This window comes from Aythya ferina (assembly GCF_964211825.1).
Source record: "Aythya ferina genome assembly, chromosome: Z".
NCBI classification, from domain to species: domain Eukaryota; kingdom Metazoa; phylum Chordata; class Aves; order Anseriformes; family Anatidae; genus Aythya; species Aythya ferina.
In genome coordinates this window covers 55538894-55560957 of record NC_140299.1, presented here as the reverse complement: position 1 = coordinate 55560957, position 22064 = coordinate 55538894, and the positions used below count along the sequence as shown (strand labels likewise).

The window sequence follows — 22064 nt, the reverse complement described above, 5'->3', positions numbered from 1 at the left end:
CTCTCCATGCCATTCCACAGATGCAGAAAGCACAGATTATTGACAAGATCTAGACCAAAATTTTGCTATCACTATTTTGGGATACGGAGTGTTCCAGTGAACAGGAAACCAGAGCAACATGAACAGATAGCTGTGCTTGACTGTGTATATTCAGCTCTGCTGCTGATTCAGACTGTCATCTTCAACATGTTTATGTACATATTTCCCATGTGTGACATAGGGACAGAAATAGCTGTATATCCTTTCAAAAGGGCCTTAGTGACTGTGAATAACTGTTTTCCTCTACCGCAAAATAACTGAGGACAGCATTGGCACTAGAAAATATGATTTTCTGACTGATTAAGCCACCAACCTCAAGTAGATGCGCCCTTGTTGCAAACTGAGAGGTTGATGAACTAATGAGGTTCTGGATAGTATATGAACCTAGATGAAACCTGAAATACAAAGAAGAAAAAATTTATGAGTGATTTTAACATGCAGGTTCAGTATATGCACATATTCATATTTCTAACTTTTCTTCTGTTTCAGTATTTGGAAATCATTAGAAGCATCTAAATTCAAGTTTACATCTCTTTCCTCTCTTTTTTTTTTTTTTTTTTTTTTTTGAAGAGATACAAGGTGTTAGCAGCCCAAGCCTCAAGATGCCTAACCCCTACAAAAACTGAACTTCAGAGCCAAAGACAAGGAAAATTTTCAAACTTCTATCCCAGCCCAGAACACTAAAGAACTGAGGACACCACACATCAAGCAACAACATCTACACTTGTGGGATGGATTTAACAACTCTAAAGCAATCAAGTTTGCCTCCAGAAATCATTTTAAGCCGAGTAATTTTGTAACATTAATAATTACTCCTGCTTTAGCAAGCAGGAATTTTCATCCAGGAAAAGCATTTTTAACAATGTGAAACTGTTCCAAATCACAACTAGGATTTAGAAATACCATTTTCTAAGTACTGTCAGTTTTTGAAGATTTGTAGGCCAGCTCTGCAATTTCAAGAACAGTTAAGAAGAACATATTTCTAAAGCAAGTGGATTTTTTGTTATTTGGTTTTTGGATTACTATAGAAAGGTAGGAATAAATGAATGCTGAATGAAATGCCTGGCTTTACTTTTGAATGCATTTGATCCACAAAACATCCCGTATCTCTAAGATGGCTGCTGGAGCTATCAATCTTAACAAAAATCCAAATCAAGATTTTCTAGAATAACTGAGGTTCTAAGAGGTTTCAATGTTCCATCAGCTGTTAAGTGAGATTTCAAAATTTATTGTCCAAGTTATTTTTGCAAAGTCTAATTTTAAAACAGGCTTTATACTAAACATCTTATATGAAGCAAACTATTTATTCACTTGCACTTCATAATAGCAGTCCTTTTGGCAATGTGGGTGTGAAAAGCTACATCAAAAGCCTTACTTTCTTGTAAGTTTTTCCCAGTTCTCTTTGACAAAGTCCCATGCCAACAAATATCCAGGCAAACTCTGGCTAACAGTCGCTACGATATGTGAAAGCTCCTGTGCCCTGATGACTTCTCCCTCAAGGCTGTTATGCATTAACCTAAAAGAAAAAGCATATGAAAAGTGACAGTAAAAAAAAATCCTATTTATTCATTTTTTTTACACAGTTCTCCTGGTAGCCCTAAATTAGATTATGTAGATTATGTAGAAGATCAAACAACTATCAACATCTGGCATCTAAAGCACACGGATGCTACATTTTATAATCACTGTATTCATTTAAGCTTGAGTTTCCAAGAACAGAGTGATCTTAGCTCTAAAACAAGTACCTGAATTTTCATTGCTGTTGGAAAAGATGGAGTAAAATTTCACAACTTGTAAAATAAAACAATTCACTGGTAAGTTAAGAGAAAAAAGAAGGAATGATAGGACATACTTGGTGTCCTCCATATAATACTAAGATTTAGTCTATGAAAAAGTGTAAGAGCATAATGTAAGGTCAAAGAAAGAAATACTAAAAAACAACGCACACACATGCACAACCATTTACTGTCTTGGATATGAAGATGTAAATCTCTGAAGACTCAGTAAGCAACCTGTTTCACCATTCTCATAAAATCTGCAATTTTCTTCACCAATAGCACAAAGCTTTTAAGTCCATTTTTTTTCTTTGCGTATATTCCACCTTGCCAGAGTTCATCTTTTTTTTTTTCTATTGTATACATTTTCAAGCGAAAAATAACAGGTTCTTCATGTTTATGGAAGCCTGTACAAAACATCTGGCTTAATTTTCTTTAGTATTCAGATTTTTTTTCCATTTCAACAATTAAAAAAACCACACATTTAATTTACACAATATAGATCTTTGTCTCTTTCATACCAGATCAGCTTTCTGACATCTTCTGTGCTGGCCAAGGCTTCAATCATTTTGCTTTTCTCTGCTTCAGAAACTGAAGAGGAGTACATCTTTAGGAGGAATTCCCAGCCTTCATTAGTTTTTGCTCCAGTTATAAATATGGCTTTCATAAGATCACTAGGCAGACTAAAGGGAAAAAAAAAAAAAAAAAAAAAAAAAAACAGAACAAAAAAGGGGGGACAAAAAAAAAGTTCATCTGAGAAAAGAAGGAAGAAAAGTTACAAAATGAAAAGATTAGCTTGAAAGAGATGCCTCTTTTTTGCAATTTATTTCTGTAGCAATTGCAAGTTTGCTGGACACATGAATTCATGCCTTCCTAATATTTTAATTCACTGGGAAAAAGCAAATTATATTAGTCATATGAAAGCACAGCAAATGGTACAAAAATCAGTGTCATTTTCTATGGCACAAAATGCACAGGAAACCAGAGAAGAGTGAGTTCTGCAAGAGACAAAGGTATACTTTGATGCTGCTACTAAGTAATTTTCCTCTAGTATGCAGCTTAAGAAACACAGATGAAAACAATTTTTAGATGGTTTTGCAGTCACATTGGAGACTGCAGAACAAAGTCTTAAAATCTAGCACAGTTTTTCCCACTCATCTTAAAACTGCAACTACTTTTAGACAAGCAACAGTAAATGACAGAACGAAGAGCTTTATCAATATTCAGATAGCAGAGTAACAGGAAAATAGGTAGGTAAAACGGTGGGAGTCCATTTTTGCGGTACCTCATTGTTCCCTCAGACTTCATCCACTTCTCAAACATCCCAGTGGCAGCTGTTCTACATTGTCTTATATCATGGGTGCAAGCAAAAGCTAGCAGTATTGACCGGAGCTCTCGTTCAGACAAAGTCCCGTTATCTGTCCAATGCTGTTGGTCAATTTTATTTCCAAGCAGGTTATCTATTCTATACTAAAGGAGGAAAAATTATTAGCAATAACTCATTCTTCCCAAGAGAATTTTCCACATACAAAGTTATAAGTTATAAAACTTAACTGTGGAAGTTAAACATACTAGCTTTGCCTCATTATCTATATGAATAAATAAACAGTTCAAACTCATAGTCAGCTCATGATCTCAACTAACTACAAGTTCTGTCTGTTTAACTGCTTTTAACTCCATCAAGCAACAGCTAATATTCCTTAGTTTAGCACAGACAAAGCTTTATCTATAGCATGAATGCCTTCTAGTTTTATAGCTTGAAAAAAACAAGGTGCCCCTCAGATTACCACATCTCAGCTGAGACACTCCAATATGAACTACTATAATTTAATAGAAAATGCAGGCAAACTATAGCTTGGGCTGCATTTTACAGTAGGTATTGACTAGTAAAATCCTTGAATAAATACTAAGTAAGAAAACAATATAGCAGTTGCTTTTTTGTTTCTTTCAAGTTTCCAAGGTTTATTTTAAACTTGTGGATAAATACAGAAAGGAGGTTTCTAAATATCAAGGCAGAACAGACAAATGAAAGACATTTCCACAGCCAGAACTGAGACTACACTGTTTTGATTGTAGCACTTTATCATGTTAGTCTAACACACATCTGAAATGGGACAATGACAACCATTAGTGTATTTTTATTTTCACAGAAGATAGTTTTGCCTTTTTTTCCCCCACTGTGTCTGTGTAAAGCAATTGGATCAATAATCTCCATCCACTTTAATGATTTTTGGAAGTAACATTTCTGTACTAGAAAGTGTCATAGACTCTGTATTGAATTGATCGTTATCCCCAGACAACACTGTGTTAGCACTGCATTACAATCCCTAAAAAAGCATCAAAAAAAAAAAAAGTCAGTCCACAAGATGCAGCATTGCAGATCTTTCCTATTTAACAAAAGCATGTAACACTAAGAATTGTCTAGAATCCAGTCCATTTTCATAAGATTACTGAACAATACATTAAACAGTCAATACTAATTAAACTGCAAACAACATGATGATAAATTATTTCAAACCATGTTTTCCAAAAAAATAGTACATACCATCACACGTGCTGCCAGTTGTTGCTCACCCTTTTTCTCTAAAAGGTTGTAGATAAGACTCAGCTGAAACAAAGCTTGAGTGAGTGGTGCAGTACTGCTCTCTTCCTTAAGGTAATCGATCAGCTCAAAGGCATTTTCTAAAGACTCTTTTCCTAGACTGTAGGTCAATGAACACAAACATTAAAATGGTTTAATTGATGTTGCCCGCCTTACCCAAGTTACAATAATCTTAATTACACTAGCAGAAGAATTGATAAATAGAGGAAGACTTTCAAAAGAAATGGTTTTGATGTCAAAGTTTTTACAATATAATATCAACAAGAAGATAGTGACACTGACATATCTTCAATTAACAAAAATGAAAATAGGTAAGAGGTATAACTGATTTCAGAAAATATTTATCATAAAGAGGGTATTCAGATACAGGAAAGAGCTGTCTAAAAGGCCATCCAAAACTTTCAGCTGTAGTGCTAATGGAGAAAGACAATATAGGAGACAGTAAAAAAAAAAATTGAGAAGCAAACAGCTTGCTTCTCTAAGATGAAATATTCATTAACAGAATGCAGAAAAATATCCTTCTAAGCAGACTATAAGACACCAAAGAAAATAATGTCTTCCAGCAATGGAAGACATCATACATCTATGCGATGTAAATAAACAGATGCTGCTATAAAAAAAATCAGGGAGATAACATCTAACACCAATATGGATTCATCAGTGAAATTCAAACTTTTTTTTTTTTTTTTTTTTTTTTTTAAGTTAGTGAATGGTTTCAATAGGCTAATGAAGTCTGAATTAAAACTTCTCTGAAGCACTCTTCGTAAGAACCCAGGTCTGATTCTTGTCTGGCTTGGAAAAACACTTAAACATATAAAGTATGTTTTCCAGTATAAAAACCTTACCTTGCAAGGTTGAAGATATTGTTGATCAAATTGGCTCTGTCTTTAGCACTCAGAGCAGTGTGGTTTTTTTTCAACAGATCAATCAGTGTTTTCCAGTCTTCCGCATAGTGTACTATGTAATAACCATTCATGTCCACGTTGAATTTTATCCATTCCACCTCTTCTGGAAGTTCAATGACAGCTAACAAACAGACAAGAAGTTAGTAGCAGGCAAAGGTGTAGCACCTGTTCTTTCAAATCCAGATCTGTGAAGTGGATCCCTAGAGTTAAGAAGTCTTTTGTGGCTCACTAGTTCCCCCTACTATGAGAGGGAATAGCTAGCAAAAATGTTCTGAGTGAAAGCTTTAAAATACTAGGCTGTACATCTTCCTTCAGTGCTACATCTGACTGAATGAATAATATCATAGTCTGAATCCAGCTGTATCTGTGCATTCTAAAATACAACAAAGGAAAAACAAGAGGGCACATAATGCCTTGTGGTCACAGCACAGTGAACAATTTTAATAGGTAAACCTGTCCTACCCAGAAACAGAAATGGGAACGTCTGTCACTCATGGGGATTGTACAGGATAGGCTGGGCACATCTCACTACTCTTGAGATCAAGAGAATTATTTCAAGATGCCAAATCAAACCTCAGGCTCAAGAAGACAGTGAACAAAGGGAGCACTATTATTCTACAGTCATGGCTTGTCAGTTATTTTGTATTCTACCAATAATACTACCACCAAAAAGAATTAAAGGGCAAACATAGCTAACTGAATACTGTTGTGGAAGCTCCAGTATGTACACTAAGTAGCTTAATTTGGTAAACCTAATTTTAGATGTAGAAAGAAAAATATAAACAAAAAGCAACAAAATGCCCAGGGCACACAGGTTTTGTCCCTATTTTCTGTTGATTTTTCATTTTAACTGGAAAGCAGTTTGCACTATGTCAATGACACTGCTGGCTATCTACTTAACAAATTTTCTGCTGTGACAGTTAATTAACTTACCCAAGGGAATGAGAGTACTGTTTCCCATTCGCTGGCACAGTTTCAGCAGAAATCTGTCCCACTTAGGTTTTCGTATTTAAAACAAGGCAACAATCAGAGAAGACCATTCAGGAAGTGAACAAGCTACCACCTTAGTCACATGAAGTGTTTGCATGTTATGGTTTATTCAATATAGCCGAACTATTCACAGCAAAGCAAAAGAGGGATCTCATAGTAGTAGATGATAGGAAAGACTAAGCTATGCTATCTCAAATGAAAGCATGCTTTCAAATTAAAAAAGTAGATAGCACAGGATAGGAACAAGTTAAGTTCTAAGAATTCTGACTTGATCGTAAGTAAACTTATGAGGTGCTTTCATACTGAATCCACATCCACTCACGTCTATTAACATTGCACAAGTAAACCAGTTAATAAGTCATAGGCCTTTGCAGGCCTCACAAGTTAGAAGAGTTTTTGCTGTCCAGTTCTCCTTTTAAACAACCCTGTTTCCTCTCTGCACACTAACACATACATATAAACAGTGACACACATCAGAAAAATAAATAGACAAATAGTGGTGACATTAAGTTGGATGAAAGGACACACTCTAGATTCAGAGTCAGCTAGATACAAAAAAAGGACTTTTGGGATAAAGGAAACAAAATTCTTTATTTCAGTTGGTTCTTATACTTCCTGCCAAAAATGTGAGTGTACATAGCATTTGTGATGCCTTTGAAATTTAGTGAAATTCTACCACAAACTCTTTTGTACTATTCTCCTACTCTCTTATCCTACACATCCAAGTATTTGCAGCCCATGAGGAATTAGTAAGGTGAACATGAGAAGACCAATATGGACATTTAAGGTCAAACAGATGTAATCAGTCTGCTTACCTAATAAGATCAAGAACACATTCTGTTGAACAGTTTTATTTTTCCATTCTGATAATTCCTAAGAACGGTTCCTAAACCTCCAGCTCAAATTACAAAGGCCATAAATAAATGAGTGTCTTGTAAAAGACATGTCAGAATAACAAAAAAAATAATATATACATACATATATATATTTTTTTCTTTAATAGTAGTATTTCTAATGTCATGTTGGAGGGCTGGTAATTTGTAAAATCAGTAAACAGCAAAAACGTCAGGATCAGCTCTAAGCATTTTATTTTGATTTTCTACGGTTTTATTTTGAACAGTAGAGGTGGGAGATAGGTTTATGTGTTAAATATAACTGCAAGTTAAATACGCTGAATTGTAAATTCAATGACAGAAATACATCAGCAGATGTAAAACGGTGAGCCACACTAGCCTAAATAGGAGAGAGAAACTATTCAGTCAGTGAAACCAACGAGGAGATGGCCAAAGCAATTTTTACACAGTACTACATAAAACTGTATAGAAACTATTCACTTGGCATAGAGAAAAACAGGACTGAATTAAAATCAAAAAAAGCTATATGGACTAGCAGTTTAGGATTCAAACTCACTACTGCAGCAAAAGCAGGGTTTATGCGAAATGATCTAAGAGTTTCAAATTGTACAGTAGTTCTCTGAAAAAATCTGTTCCAGGTGGAATACTTTCTTGTAACTTTAAACAAAGTAAGTAATATCTGACTGGAAAGTGACTTCCTTACATTTCGGTATATTGGCAGAGCAACTGTCACAGTACTCACTCTCCAGAGGACATGCAGTTCAAAGTGTTTTGTGCATGCACTGTGATGAGAAAAGTACAGGCTTTAACAAACTGCAAATTCGCTTCTGTCTCAGTTGCTGCCTTTTACTTGTACATAAAATGCTATGGGCACTCAATACTCTAATGACATTACTAGTAGTACCTGGCTCCAGATCTCTGCAATTACTTTATACTATGTGTCTTCATCTTCGCATCTTATGCAAGTGTGTGCTCAGAAAGACCTGCAATCTGTAACACGTAAGTAACTTGCTTCCAAAGTTTTAAGTCACATACCTGACTTCTGGTCCAGTAAATGTGCATTAACACAATGGGTAAAGTTGCACCTATTAGTCATGTAGGTGAGAGGAATATGCCACAGATAACTGCAAAGGAAAGCAAATATTTACTGACATATTATTTATAGTTTATTATTTGTTTTGAAGGGTCGCTGAGTTTTTAGTTTAAAACATTTCAATAGAAGTACTAGAACCACATCATGCCATGTAACAAAGTGCAAACCCCACTTGTATCAGAATGATCAAAGAAAACATGTACAGCATGTACAGCAATTTCTTTTCTTTTATTCCCACCATGTTGAGAAGTGGATGAATTTCCTAGTACTTCTTCCTCAGTTCCAGCCTGCTAAGTACCTTGGTCCAATGTCATGTAGACAGAACATATCAAAAATTTAGCCAGTACTGTTTTTACTTCAGTCCAGTGTTCAGTCTTCCTTAAGTTTTACAAGTATCATTATTTTTCCAAAAAAAAAAATAAAAAATTAGTTCAATTCAAATACAAAACTCAAATTCCAAATCATGGTAATAGAAACCATAGCAGACTGCACACCACCAAGACTGACCAAAGTGAACTGTGAACTGGAAGAATAAATGCTAACTTGTCTCACAGTGATAATGACTTGTCTATTTAGAGGAAAATACAACTTTAAGTGAGGCAAAACAAACTGTATATATGTTCCAATTTTGACAGGGACCATTAATGTGAATGACTCAGAGTACTCCTCTTCAAAAACGTTTCATGCACTTCCCCAACTGACATCCACTAGACAGAGAAGAATAATTAAGCCTAATAATCCTTTCCTTCTTCCCTTCCCTTTCAATCACACATTGTTTTCCTTTTTCCCCACAACAAAAATAAAACATATCCCCGTAGGTTACGGCATTTCAAAAGACAAATACCTTTCACAGGCCTGAGTCTGCAAGATGATGCTAAGGACTCAATTATTGTTAAGACCTCAAACAACTGAATAAAACCCCCAAAATCTCAAAAGGATTCAAACTTACATACTTTGGTTTGCTATGAAATACAGTTAAGGTTCATAATATAAGATACCATAGAATCATTAACACACAATCATTAACGTTGGAAAAGACTTTCAAGATCATCTGGTCCAATGATCATGTATTTGTAACAGATTCATTTTTACAATTAGCAATTTCCTCACCTTTGCTTCTTCAGCATTTATTCATGTGCTTTTTATCTTTTGGTACAATGGAAACTCAATGAGACAGCCATCTGCACCCTCTTAACATTTTTAAACCAAGAAAGTTTTGATTCTAGCTTTTATTATTTGCTCTAACAATGCACAAGATGCACACTGAATATTGACATAAAGGAGCAGAAGCTCTGAAGTAATTGCATCAGCAACTTCTGCAATGCACCCTTTTATTTTAAATTTAAAAGCTTCAGAAAAACATGTAAATGAAACACTGAGCTTACAAAGGAAGCCCACAGAGCTTTAGCAGTTGCTAGGGTAGAAATAGGCATGGATAATCAGTTATTTTTCAAGGCAGATGTTAGGTGAGTACACTTTTATGCCAAATTATCTTTATTACTACCAGCATTCAGATGAAATACCAGAACCCCTGAACACAAATAGAAAGGTACATGATATAGAAAAGTTATCTGCAGATATATTTTAACATATGGAAAGTAGTAACAAGGTGGTTACCTTGCATCTGATGTCCAATTTTCTGGTTCCACACGATATAAAAATTTTTCCTGCTGTATAGAGATATTCCTTCCTGATCGGACAACAGTCACCAAAGGAAATCCCTTATTCAGAATCCACGTTTTCATTAACTTTTTTACATCTAGTGTTCCATTGGTGATCTGTAAAAAAAGCAATCATAGTATAACAGGAAAATTGCAAATTTTATTTTATTTTATTTTATTTATTTATTTATTTTAAATACAAACGTTCTTAGATCTCCCTCCTTAACTTACTACATAAGTAGTAGCAACATTCTGTATTAGTAAAGTCACTTTTACACTGAGACTGTGAATTTCATGAGCAATAAATTAGGGGAACAAATTATTTTTATTTTCTCAAGCAGAGAGACTCCTTGTCAAGCAGTGGAAAGAGAAATTAGAAACATTTGATAGGCAGAACTGGTATGTTGAGGAAAAAGAGACAAGAATGTTCTGGAAAAGACAAGAATGTTCTGGAAAAGGAAGTTCTGGTAAGCTCCCCAGATCTAACCCACCCTCCTTGCTTTCTCTTTCACTATTGGTATTCTGGTATTTTATGCATGTTTCAGATCCTGCATTTCTGACATGCATGTTAAAGAACTTTTTAAAATTCTGAAATCATTATTAGAAATTGAATTAAAGTGATGGTGTTTGTATAATAAAACACTAAACCAATTCAGGGCTTTTTTGGATGATTTTTTTTTTTTTTTTTTTTTAATTTTTTGGCATCCCATCTACCTTTGTATAAGCCTTTGTATAGCTTAACCTCCTATGTCTTCCATCTTTCAAGAACTATTTGCACTACAACATATCTACTGAGGGTCAAGTACTTTATACTGTCTACGTATCACCGCCTCTTTACTAGCAGAGATGATCATCCAACCTGAGAACGACAATGCTACCTCTAACTTACAAAAATACATTTTAGGAGGAGCTAACAGGAACATAAGGAGATTATTATTATTATCATTTAAGTTGCATATACCTTTTACCAACCCATACTGTCTTTCTCTAGTTACCCTCGTGAGCACCTTACTATTCACTGTACAGATTGAAGTTTTCAGTTCATGTCACATTCAGCTTTTTGGTTACAGCCTGGAGAAGAGAATGCTCAGGTGGATCTCATCAATGTCTATAAATACCTTATGGAAAGGTGGAAAGAAGACAGAGCCAACCTCTACTGGTGCCCAGTGATGAGATCAGAGGCAATGGGCACAAACCAAACCACAGGACGTTCCTGAGCATCAAGAAGCACTTTCATACTGTGCTGGTGACTGAACATGGGCACAGGTTGCCCAGACAGACTGTGGGGCCTCCCTCCTTGCAGATACTCAGAAGCCATCTGGAGATGGTCTGTACCTGGGCTGGACCATGATGGCCTCAGACATCCCTGCCAACCTTAACCTTTCTATAAAAGCAACGAGACGTACAGCCAGGGTAGGTATGACTGTTAACCTACTGCCTGAGTATGACTGGCTGAGAATTTGAATGTGAAAAACTATAAAAGCAAAAGAAACTAAGAATTCAAGGTACAAAAAGAAAAATAAGTAGACAGAAGACCAAAGCAAATGAAAATGGGTACAGGGGTAGTGTATTTCAATAAATTCAAGGAGGCAACAGGTGAAAACCAATGGAAAAAAAGTGCAAGAAATTTGGTACCTTCTCAGTGAAGGACCTTTATTAAAGGTCCCAATGTAAGCTAATGTGATGCAATACCAGTCCAGACCAGTTAACCCATGAGCCTTTCAAAAAAGGACATAAGCATGTACATGAAGTGCAAGTTAATCAGAACACAGAATTAACAGTATTTACACTTACATAAAAAAACAACACCGACAACAAAAATCAACCAACAAAAACACATACACAAAAGTCTCAAACCCCAAAGACTCAGGCACAAAACGAGGTACAATGGACACACAGGAAAAGGGGAACAGTGTAAGCACATCACAGAAAGGCAACTTCCAGCAGGTGAACCTGCCCCTGCAGTATGCATGACTGAAGACGGTTGGTCAGAGGTTTCATTTAGGAGGGGTTCAGGAGAGGCATATCTACTTTTCATTGTAAAAATAAACGAACGCAACACTTAAAACAAGAATTCTTTAAGGTAAGAGAGTCAGTCTGATACCAAAAACAATCCATCACTAGCTGGCCAACTAGTGACTGTAGATAACTACACACAAATTTAGCGCCACCCTGACAAGAACTAACAATGGCTCCAATTCTGCAAAAGTTTAGATATCGTAAGATGGATGCCAAGAACCACAACTAAACATTAATATCTTGCCTTTCTATAAGGAAACGTCACGTGTATTTCAGAGAATTTAATACATACCACACAGAACAGACACAGGGAGATGTGTTCCCTTTCTTCATCCAAACAGCTTGAAACTGGGGATACCTAGCAGCTCACTCTTGTTGGCATCACAGAATGGTCTGTGTTGGAAGGGACCTTAAAGATCACCTGGTTCCACCCCCCTGCCATGGGCAGGGACACCTTCCACTAGACCAGATTGCTCTGAGCCCCATCCAACCTGGCCTTGATCTCTCCTTCTGTCTCTCCTCTCCCTCATGCTCTACTTCACACTCTCTCCCTTGCACTCCCTCCCTCTCACTCTCCCCCCCTTCTCTCACCCTTGCCCTCTACCCCCCTTGCTGGCACTCTATGGCCTACTCAAAGCTCCCCCGCCCTCTCCCTGCCTCCTTGTGCCCTATTCTCCCCATGGCCCTCCCCGGCTCACCCTCCTGCTACTCACTCTCCATTACACATCCTCTCACACTTTTGCTTTCACACCCTCGCCCTCACTCTTATGTACCCCCCTTGCCTGCCTTCCCATCTGAGAGTGGCTGAACTAGGCCATCTCAAAACCTGTTTCCATATAACCCCGGCTCTGCATGTTGAAACAGAAGCTTCCACTGAAACAAAGGCACACGAGGAGTGTCCCAGGATGCAAATATTTACCGTCAGACTTCGGATTCAGCTCCATTGTGAAAGGAAACTTTTGTTCTGCATTTAAGATGACTAGTTTTATTCTGGCCTTAAAACACCAATGATGCAGCTCAAGGGAGGATAGATATAGATGCTGACATCTCCACACATGGTAGATATGGTTGTGTTTATCCACTTCCAGCACTTTTTTGGGATGATACTGAACGGAGCCCTAAAAGCTACAACTATCTCTATATTTATATGATGGAAATACAATAAGCAAGAACTTCACAATATTTATCTGTAGTGTATTATCCCATTTCTTCATAAATGAAGAAATAAACCAAAAGTCACAACACATTTTGAGAAGTGAAAAAAACATCAGCAGAATATTAAAGATGAATACCTCATTCATGCTGTCCCACAAGTCATCACTCTGGGCAGACCTGTAGTCATGATTATGCAAGTATACCTCAATGCCAGCTTGGAAAACATCCTCTGTGAGATAGTTCTTCAGCATCAACAGAAGTGAAGCCCCCTACAGCGGAGAAAAAAGAAAACATGCTGGTAAATTAAAAGGTACAGAACTTGTTGAGCATATACATATTGTACCTCTTTCATACTACAATAGTAAGTCAGAAGGTGGCAGATTTTATCCCATTTTTTTTAAATTTTAACCCAAAATTGATTTGATCAGAATAATTACTTTTAACACCCAGTTGCTTTGGAAAAGTATTTTTAAACTTAGAGGACATAAACATAAACTTCAAATATGATTACAAAAAGAACTAATATTGCATTTTTTCCCCAGTTACTTTGGAAAAAAAAAAAAGAATATCTCAAAGACTCCAAATACAGTTATAAAACAGGCTAATAATGCTTGAATTCCCATCCCCTCCCAGTTATCATCATCTAAAAATATTGCATTCTAATCGGTAAGTCTCTGCTGGCTGATTTATTTCATTAGCAAGACTCTTCTTTATGATACAGAACTGCACTTGTGAGACAGTTTTGACAATTACATGACTTGCACCTACACTGAACAACTTAGCTAAGTGTAGTTCCAGTTTTGAAGTGGACAGGAATGCAGACAGAATGTTGATTTTTGTTGTTGTAGACATGGCTCAAATAGCTTAAAAGCTGCATTTCTATTTCCACAGAAATGTTCTTACATCACAGCCACGAGTAAATAAGTTACCTGAGGATTTGCATACTGTACACCTGCAGATATGCCTGCAGTTGAGCAGGCATATCACAAGAAGATAAAGGTACACCTTAAGTTTTTCATAATATTTTAAAGAAAGGATTAAGAAAACATTGTAAGGTAGATTTTCATGAGAGCATGTATGGTTCTCATACATTCTGAATTCTAGTTTGGAAGTTTAAGTAACATCTTGCCTGAAACTGAAAGTTGCCTGAACTCTGTTAATTTAATTATTCACTAAACTCCAGGAATACACCCCTTACTATAGGTTTTGAGAACATGGTCATTATTTCCTCTCTTGCATGAATCCATACTTAATCTATAGCTCTACTTCTTTTTCTTTCTGTCAAAGATAACCAAACACACTGTTGTTGTAGTTGGATTGTTCTCCCACCACGATGGGTTATTGACAGCCTGTAAAACTAGCAGGCTAAAATAATTTTGTAGAACACTTTCTATTTCAGACGGTAAAATGCAGAGGCCACATACTCACCTGTGTCAGTTTGTGGTACAGCAAAATAAAGTTGTATAATTCAGTAACAGTCACCCTATTGGCTAATAAGAAGCATGTTACAAATGCCTTCCCACTCAAATTGCCAAGGGCATTAGCTAAGATACGGGGCAAAGAGTAGTGGAAACAAACACTGTGTGAATGTAGCAAGAACTATGCAATGAAAGCCTCAGAAACAAAGATAACAGCAATGAAAAACCTGTTTCTGGCAATGCAAGGGCTACACTTCTCTTGTTTAACTCCTAAACTCCAAGATATAGGTTGCTACGTCTCCATGAAGAAGGCGCACACTTGCTAGTAGCAGTAAACCAATAAAATAATTGTCTGAACGTGTTTTACTAATGGACTGATACTCCAGCCTAGTCACTTTGGGAATATTTCCATTAAAATCACAGTTTTTGACCAGTGACAGCATTCTAATCACGGAAGTTACACAGCTACAGACATGATCATGAATGTTGTATAGCTTCCAGAAGCACACCAAAATGGCAACTAATTGAGAGAGAAACTCTGAAGACTGAAATATCAGCCATGCCTTTTGATATACAACTTCAGGACAGAAACCAAATTCACTTCACAACCATAGGAAGCTGAAAATCACATCTCTGTTCTTGTAATTCAGTGAGCACAGACCAAAAGAAACAGATGCACACCACTGTGGTTAAGACCATGTGGCATCTCAGAATGCTCAGGGATTACCAGACAACAGGTTGACCAGCTATGGAAGCAGAGAAGACAAACCAAGACAGTTTTGGGAGGTGCTTTTCACTGAGCAGAGAAAGATGCAGCATTTCACAATTTTCTAATGAGCACTAGCTCATTAGAGCTGGTTTCTTATTAGATGAGACTACAACCATAGTGTTGAAAAAATGACAGCTAATCCAAAAAGAAATAAAAGGCTTTCCTCCCATACTACCAAACAAGGGGTACCTGACATCTAAACCTGAACCAAAGTAAAACTTTGTCAAATGCAGCTATTTGCTTTCCCATGAATCACTAACTGAGGCACTGTGAAGTTAAAAAAAAAAAATAAAAAAAAAATACACACACAAAACACAAAGCAAACCTATCACTCACTACAGATTAGAAACAGATATAATTAGTTGTAGACAACCACGATGTGCTACAGAATCATCTTACATTCCAGAATGTAAGTCTCCACTCAGAAGGTCTCTAAAATAACATTTTCAAAAAGCAGAGTAATAAATAAAGATGGGAGAGGGTAGTAAGTGCCTTTTTCTTACTCTTTTCTTAAGATCCTGTGATATTGTTAGTGTGCTATCACAAACAGAATATATAATCAGCTGGACATTTGTTTCACCCATCAGGTCCCTTCTTACATCTTCACGAATATTTTACTTCGTGACTTTGTGCTGAACCATGCACCCAACAGAAGCATGTTAAGTAAAGACACAAATGCATGTACATACATTTTTTTTCATATGAATTTAAAGCTATGTAGATGCTCAGGTAAACACTTCTGAAAGGTCCTAGGTGTACTCCCAAACAACTGCCAGCACATGCCTACTTACTCTTGATTCCACATTCATTTTTACAATAGTTAATAAATCACTTTCTGATTATTTTGAAATATTTTTGAAGTTACCTTGATGTAAGAAAGTGCATCAAACATTTCTTCAATTTGCTCTGAAGACTGAACAGCAGAAGAGACTGGATGTGAAGAATTCATGGAATCCTTCATCATAGCCTTGAATATTAGATTTAGGAAATCTTCATCCTACAAGACAAACATCTGTGTCTGAGAAGGTAGAACATACAAATGTTTGAGAAGCTAGAACATACGTGGCAAGCAGAACAGTAAAACTCATCTTCGCCTTGCTCTTCCCATTAGTCTGAAACACCATTACTCACCTTCTTGCCAATGGAGGCAGAAGAATTTTCAGGGTAGTATTCATGATACTTAATCTTTTCCTTCCAGATTTCAGTCAATGCCCAAAGTCTAATAAAATTACTGACTATAATGATGCTCATGTGCATGTAAACTGCATCTTATCTAGCAATCCCAGTACCAAAGCTTCCTCCTTCTTTCCTTCTAGATGAAGGATATAGGTATTTAATACATTGTTACCATGAAGCAACAACCCTCAACAATTAAACATTTAAACTATTTTTAAAGAAGCTGATTGTATTCCTATTTATTTCATTTCACTGAGATTTAACCAAGCAATTCTCTATAAAGTTTCCATACAGCAGGAGTGAATCTTAATGGGTTACAGAAAACGAAGGAAAGGCCCATTTTACGAGACAATCAAGAAATCCTTTGAAGTTGAAAACTTAAAGCTATTCATTTTGAATGCAGTCATTTGGATTGATTTTTTGTGTTCAACAAAACACTTTTTGGCACCACCAAGTGGTGAAACAAGATGTAGGTGAATGTACCTTGTCAGGCACCTTTCAGAACGAAGTACTGAAATGGAGGTGTGTTCTTGTTAGAATACCAGGCTAGCTTTTTGTCCTCCTCTCACCACACATGCCCAACGAGCAGGACAACTTTGGAAACATACTTTCAATGAGCATTAAACTCAAAAAACAAATGAAAAAACTTAACACCTAGTTCCAAAAAAAATCTCTACTGAACCAAGTTTGCAAAGCAAGTTTCTTAATGCAGTAAAAGAAAGGTGAATTAAATACTCAGAATTCACATCCAGTTAGGATGCTGTGGACACAATCCAGCATGAAGGAAACTGTCAGTACCAGTCAGGCTTTTAATCCCATGACTAACACAAATCGCATAAGCACTCCTTGAAGTGGAATCTGGAGCACTGCTATCCTCTTTCCTAGGAGATACTCTATCTAGGATGAAAAAGTGCTCTCTCCACTGCCTCTTCCACGTACTTCCACCAGTCTTCCCTTCTTGGCCTGAATTCAGTGATAGGAATGCTTTACAACAAGAGGGGAATGATCGAGTTTAAATCCCTTATGTTTTCCAGAGCTTTCCAGAAGCCATAAAAGCTGAGTGAGTTTTTAAACCAACACTAGGTTATACCAAAAAGCTTCATTCTCTCTCCTTCAGACACGTCTGTAGAGAGAAGTGCCTGTTGGAGCAGTGCATTGTACAACGCATGAGGTGTAATTCCACACTATCAGCATCCTCTGGGTCAGACCATAACAAACTTTGAAATCCAGTCCCTGACTCATGAATTCCAAATTGACTCAGCCACAATTACCATAATGATAGAAAGACAAAAGTGACTCCAGGCATATTTAGTAACCTAAAGCCCTGGTGATGCCTAAGGCAACAGGAAAAAGTAGAGAAAGAAAACCTTGGTCAACCACATACCTGGACTTCCAGTGTAAATTTTCAGTTTTAACCTATATATAACACAAAGACTGCATTTACACTATCACCAAAGTTAAAAAAAAAAAAAAAAGACTCAAACAAACAAATGAAAACCTACTTCCAATATAACAAAAGGCCCTATGAAGGAGAGGTATAATATAAAAGAAAGAGAGATGAGTGGTACTCAAAGTGGACTTCTCATATGAGTTTATAAATACCAATCCTTTATGGTCAACATTAAAAAGCAGATCTTAATGACGGTACAGCAAGTCTAGTTAAAGAAAACACTTACTGAATGTAATTCTGGAAAAACCTCCTCCATGGCAAAGTACTCCATGAAAGTGGCAAATCCCTCATTCAGCCAAAGATCATTCCACCATTCCATGGTTACTAGATTGCCAAACCACTACGAAAGACAAAAAATAATTATTTTTCTGAAATAAAATCAAAGGATTACAGTGACACTCCATTCATCCTCAGCTCTATTTCGTGACAAAAACAAATTTACTCAAAACCACAGTAATGCTTTTGCATGAACAACTCTGTAATTAGACAGTGACAGAATTGCACCCTGCCTGTTGCACTGGAGAAAATACTCTCACAGGTATTCTGAAAAGATACAATGCACAACCTAGTAGCAGTGGGGGCAGAGGTGAATTTAATAAACAGGATTGCATTCAAAAGCAAACAAACAAAAAATAAAACAAAAACAAATAATGACCTCCCCAATCTAGTAATACCTGATGGGCAAGCTCATGAGCTATCACTGCAGTTATTAGCTTTTTATCCCTTGCTGAAGAAGTTTTACTGTCATACAACAGCGCTGTTTCCCGGAAGGTGACCAAGCCCCAGTTTTCCATTGCACCAGACTGAAAATCAGGAATTGCTACCAGATCTGGAAAAGATTTGAAAGAAGCTATTGAAAACAGCTAGTTAAAGGGGTTCCATATTTCAAGTCTATCTATTCTATTATGTAACCCATGAAAAAAACTCATTATTTAAATCCTGTGGTGTGGGCATGGAGTCACATTTCAAGCACAAAAGCCTCATGGATTTATAGCCATGTTTCTCTAGCAGTATTCTTACGCAAACAACTTAAAGCACTACACACTGCCTTTAGATTTTGCACGCACATGAGCAACCAGGAAACGCATCTGCCACTACTGAAGGTGGCATGTTAGATGACTGCATTTAATAACCTTTCCAGTCACAGTAATAAACATTTAGTGGATTTTGAAAATAATATTTGGGGAACCTTATTTCAGAGATGTTTTATTTCATCTTACATATTTATTTATTTAAAAGACACCTGAGAAGATTCAAAGTTCCTCTGCATTTCTCAGAATTTATTATGTTTCTTTTTGTGTTTAAAAAAGAAGTTCAAAAGAACTTACCTAATTTTTCAAGAGGGTAATCTATTAAAAAGTACTTTTGATAAAATTCCAGAAGTTTCACTGTCGTGTTTAGAGCATACTCTACTTGGTTTATATGCTGTGGTATGGCATAGACAGATACCTAGTCAGAACAGAGAAGAGAACAGACTTTGAAACTTACAGCTACAAAATCCTTAGAAGCGGCTGTATCATAAAAATAACTTTGATTAGATTACAGATTCATCCACATTTAGATGCATACACAAACACAAGAGACAGTCTTACAGTCTAGAAGTCTTCTTAAACTCTCCCTTGGACTATTAGACACTCCTGGCAAGCAAATAACTCACTAGCCAGACTCTACCCTGCGTTGGTATGATCATTTTCAGACTTTACCATTAAGCTAGTAAATACTACACATTGCCAGTCTCTTTCTGTCTGGTGCCTTCTAAAGCTCTGCTAGATTTCCTTAGTTTTGCTAAACCTTACATGGTAAGAATAAAGGAGAAGCACAGTGAAGAACCACTCTCCCTCAGACAGAACACATCATTCACTCTTTTTCTCTTCTCCTATATGCTTTGCTCTGCTACTAAATACTTCTATGATACCAATAACACATGCAAATGGCACACATTGCATAAATTGCTCATTTACTCTACAGTCCGTTTCCGTAAAAAAAATTTAAAAAACTGACTTATTGAAAGACACAAGGTTTTTTGTTTTTTGTTTTTGTTTTTTTTTCCCATAACATATTTGCTGCTTTACTTGAACACACACGATAAAGTCTATTGCAATGTAAATAGTATGTTTGCTTCCCTTGGGAACAGTACTGTTTCCATACATCTTTTGAACAATTCTTAGTTCCCTGACATTAACCCCTCAAAGATCAAGTATTAAAAGCAAATGTTTAAAGCTTCCAGTTATGAAAGCTTTTAGGGATTTCAGATTTTGTGAATTTCTGCTACTAAAAAGCCCTGATGTTGAGTCCCACACTGTAGAAGTCTTCTCAGTCTGGTATAAGCCCTGACATCAATCCAACCTACAGCATATAGTTATTGCCGAAGATAAGCATAATACTGTACCTACAATAAGTATTAAACAATACAAGAAAATATATAAATAAATGGGGTGGGGATTCATGGAGGGAGTCACTAGGTCTTGCAGAAAGTTTGTGTTTGCTCATTGGTTTGTGGATTTTTTTTTAACGGTTTTGTTTTCTTTGGCTGCACTGGGAAAAGGTGAGAGGGACTTACAAGAGGAATAAACGTACCAGACTCCCATTAGTTTCTCTGCTGATGTTTTTCAAGTCTGCAACAACAAAGGCTACCAGGTAGGTGCTCATCTTCAAACTCATAAAAAATTCATCTTGGACAATTCCATTTGTCACAGGAGTAGTGGCTTTCTGCAGGTAAAGGGAAGTGTTACTAATGCAGACAACAGAACACTAAAGCATGCAAGAAATCAGTGTTAAATTAAAGATTTATTGCAGAAATGGCTAGGAAAAGTTTATAAGCAAACATGAAGAATAAATCTATTTTTTGGTTATGTTTCAGTAGAACAGCTAAGACCCACAATCTATCCATGGTGTAACAAAGCTTGAGGAGACATGGAACATTTAAGCCTACATAAACCAGAACTACTTATCAAGCTTTTAATATGCAGTATTGCCAGACAACCACATTGTTGGAAACACCCTCTATCTCATTTAATTCATACTTAAAACCCCCAGTATAATCCAAAATCAACAGCAAGATTAGCATTAATCCACGAGAGCTTTAGGCTGTAGGCACAGTTCAGAATAGCCTGAAAATACAGGCACTGCACAAATTAAGTATTTGTCTCTTCCCAGACACCTCTTCAAAAACAGGAACTAAACATACTAAATAAACAAACAACAAAAAACATAGCATGACTCCTCCTTTGCCTAACCCCTACCAACTGGGAGAAATTTCATTTTAAAAAGTTAAGGAAACCTAATGTCTCATTCACTTTAAAGCACAAACATATCCATTTTAAATACACTGTCAAATATAACTGCCCACTCAACCTTCTGAAGAATGACACCGTGGTGTATCTTAAGAATACTTCTTAAGAATGCAGAACTTTTTCTTAATATTAGTCCTGGAAAGGCAAGCTTTACACCTAGAAGTACTTCTTTGTACAGTCCTTCACAAAGAAGTTACATAAAGACAACACCTAAATGTACAAAATCACTAATGCAGAATAATAAAGGTTTGGAGACAGTGACAGTAGTACATATGTGTTCTGAAACTTCATAAAAATATTTGTTTCCAGAAACCATGAGCATTTAAAAAAAAATCATCAATAACTCTAGCAAATTAACTGCCAGCCTGAAATGTTTAATCCTGAGCAGAGCAATACAATCATCTTGTCTGGCCACCATGTACGAACAGAATTTCCTTCTTGTATGTCTTCAAAACATTCATAAATTTGTCTTTACTACAGCTTCATTATCATAAAAAGGGATACTGTACTTCGGGGGACAAAGCATCTGCTGTGGCTGCAAGTAAACTGTTTCAAGTCAGTTATCCTCATTAAAAAATAAAAATAAAAAAATAAATTCACAAAACACAAGCCCCAAACTCATACGGTTTATTTCTAGCTTGAATGTGTGTCAGCCATTAAATATTGCCATATTAGCTGTGCACACACTAGTTGAGAAATACTGCTTCTGAGATCTCCTGCTCATGTAAGTATTTATAGAAATTGACAAAGCTCACCCTTTAACATTCTCCTGGATAGAGTAAAGAATCTGATCTTAATTGTCTCCATCCAGTACAGCCTGTTCCCAAGACGTGCAGTTATTACAGGAGAAATTGCAGTTATTTAT

General features: G+C 36.4%; 1 protein-coding gene across 3 annotated transcripts in view; it reads right to left on the bottom strand.

The window, feature by feature from the left end:
• LNPEP (leucyl and cystinyl aminopeptidase) overlaps positions 1–22064 on the bottom strand; it is a 61967-nt gene that overhangs the window by 5959 nt on the left and 33944 nt on the right. For all 3 annotated transcript variants that reach the window (XM_084503573.1, XM_084503571.1, XM_084503572.1), the window contains 14 exons: positions 20484–20615; positions 19235–19355; positions 18581–18735; positions 18133–18246; positions 16146–16277; positions 13231–13362; positions 9876–10036; positions 8201–8289; positions 5262–5442; positions 4360–4516; positions 3100–3284; positions 2336–2497; positions 1415–1555; positions 353–434 (listed from right to left, as the gene is read on the bottom strand). In XM_084503573.1, coding sequence (XP_084359699.1) covers positions 353–434; positions 1415–1555; positions 2336–2497; positions 3100–3284; positions 4360–4516; positions 5262–5442; positions 8201–8289; positions 9876–10036; positions 13231–13362; positions 16146–16277; positions 18133–18246; positions 18581–18735; positions 19235–19355; positions 20484–20615 — 1944 coding nt within the window. The remainder of the gene's footprint in view (positions 1–352; positions 435–1414; positions 1556–2335; positions 2498–3099; positions 3285–4359; positions 4517–5261; positions 5443–8200; positions 8290–9875; positions 10037–13230; positions 13363–16145; positions 16278–18132; positions 18247–18580; positions 18736–19234; positions 19356–20483; positions 20616–22064) is intronic.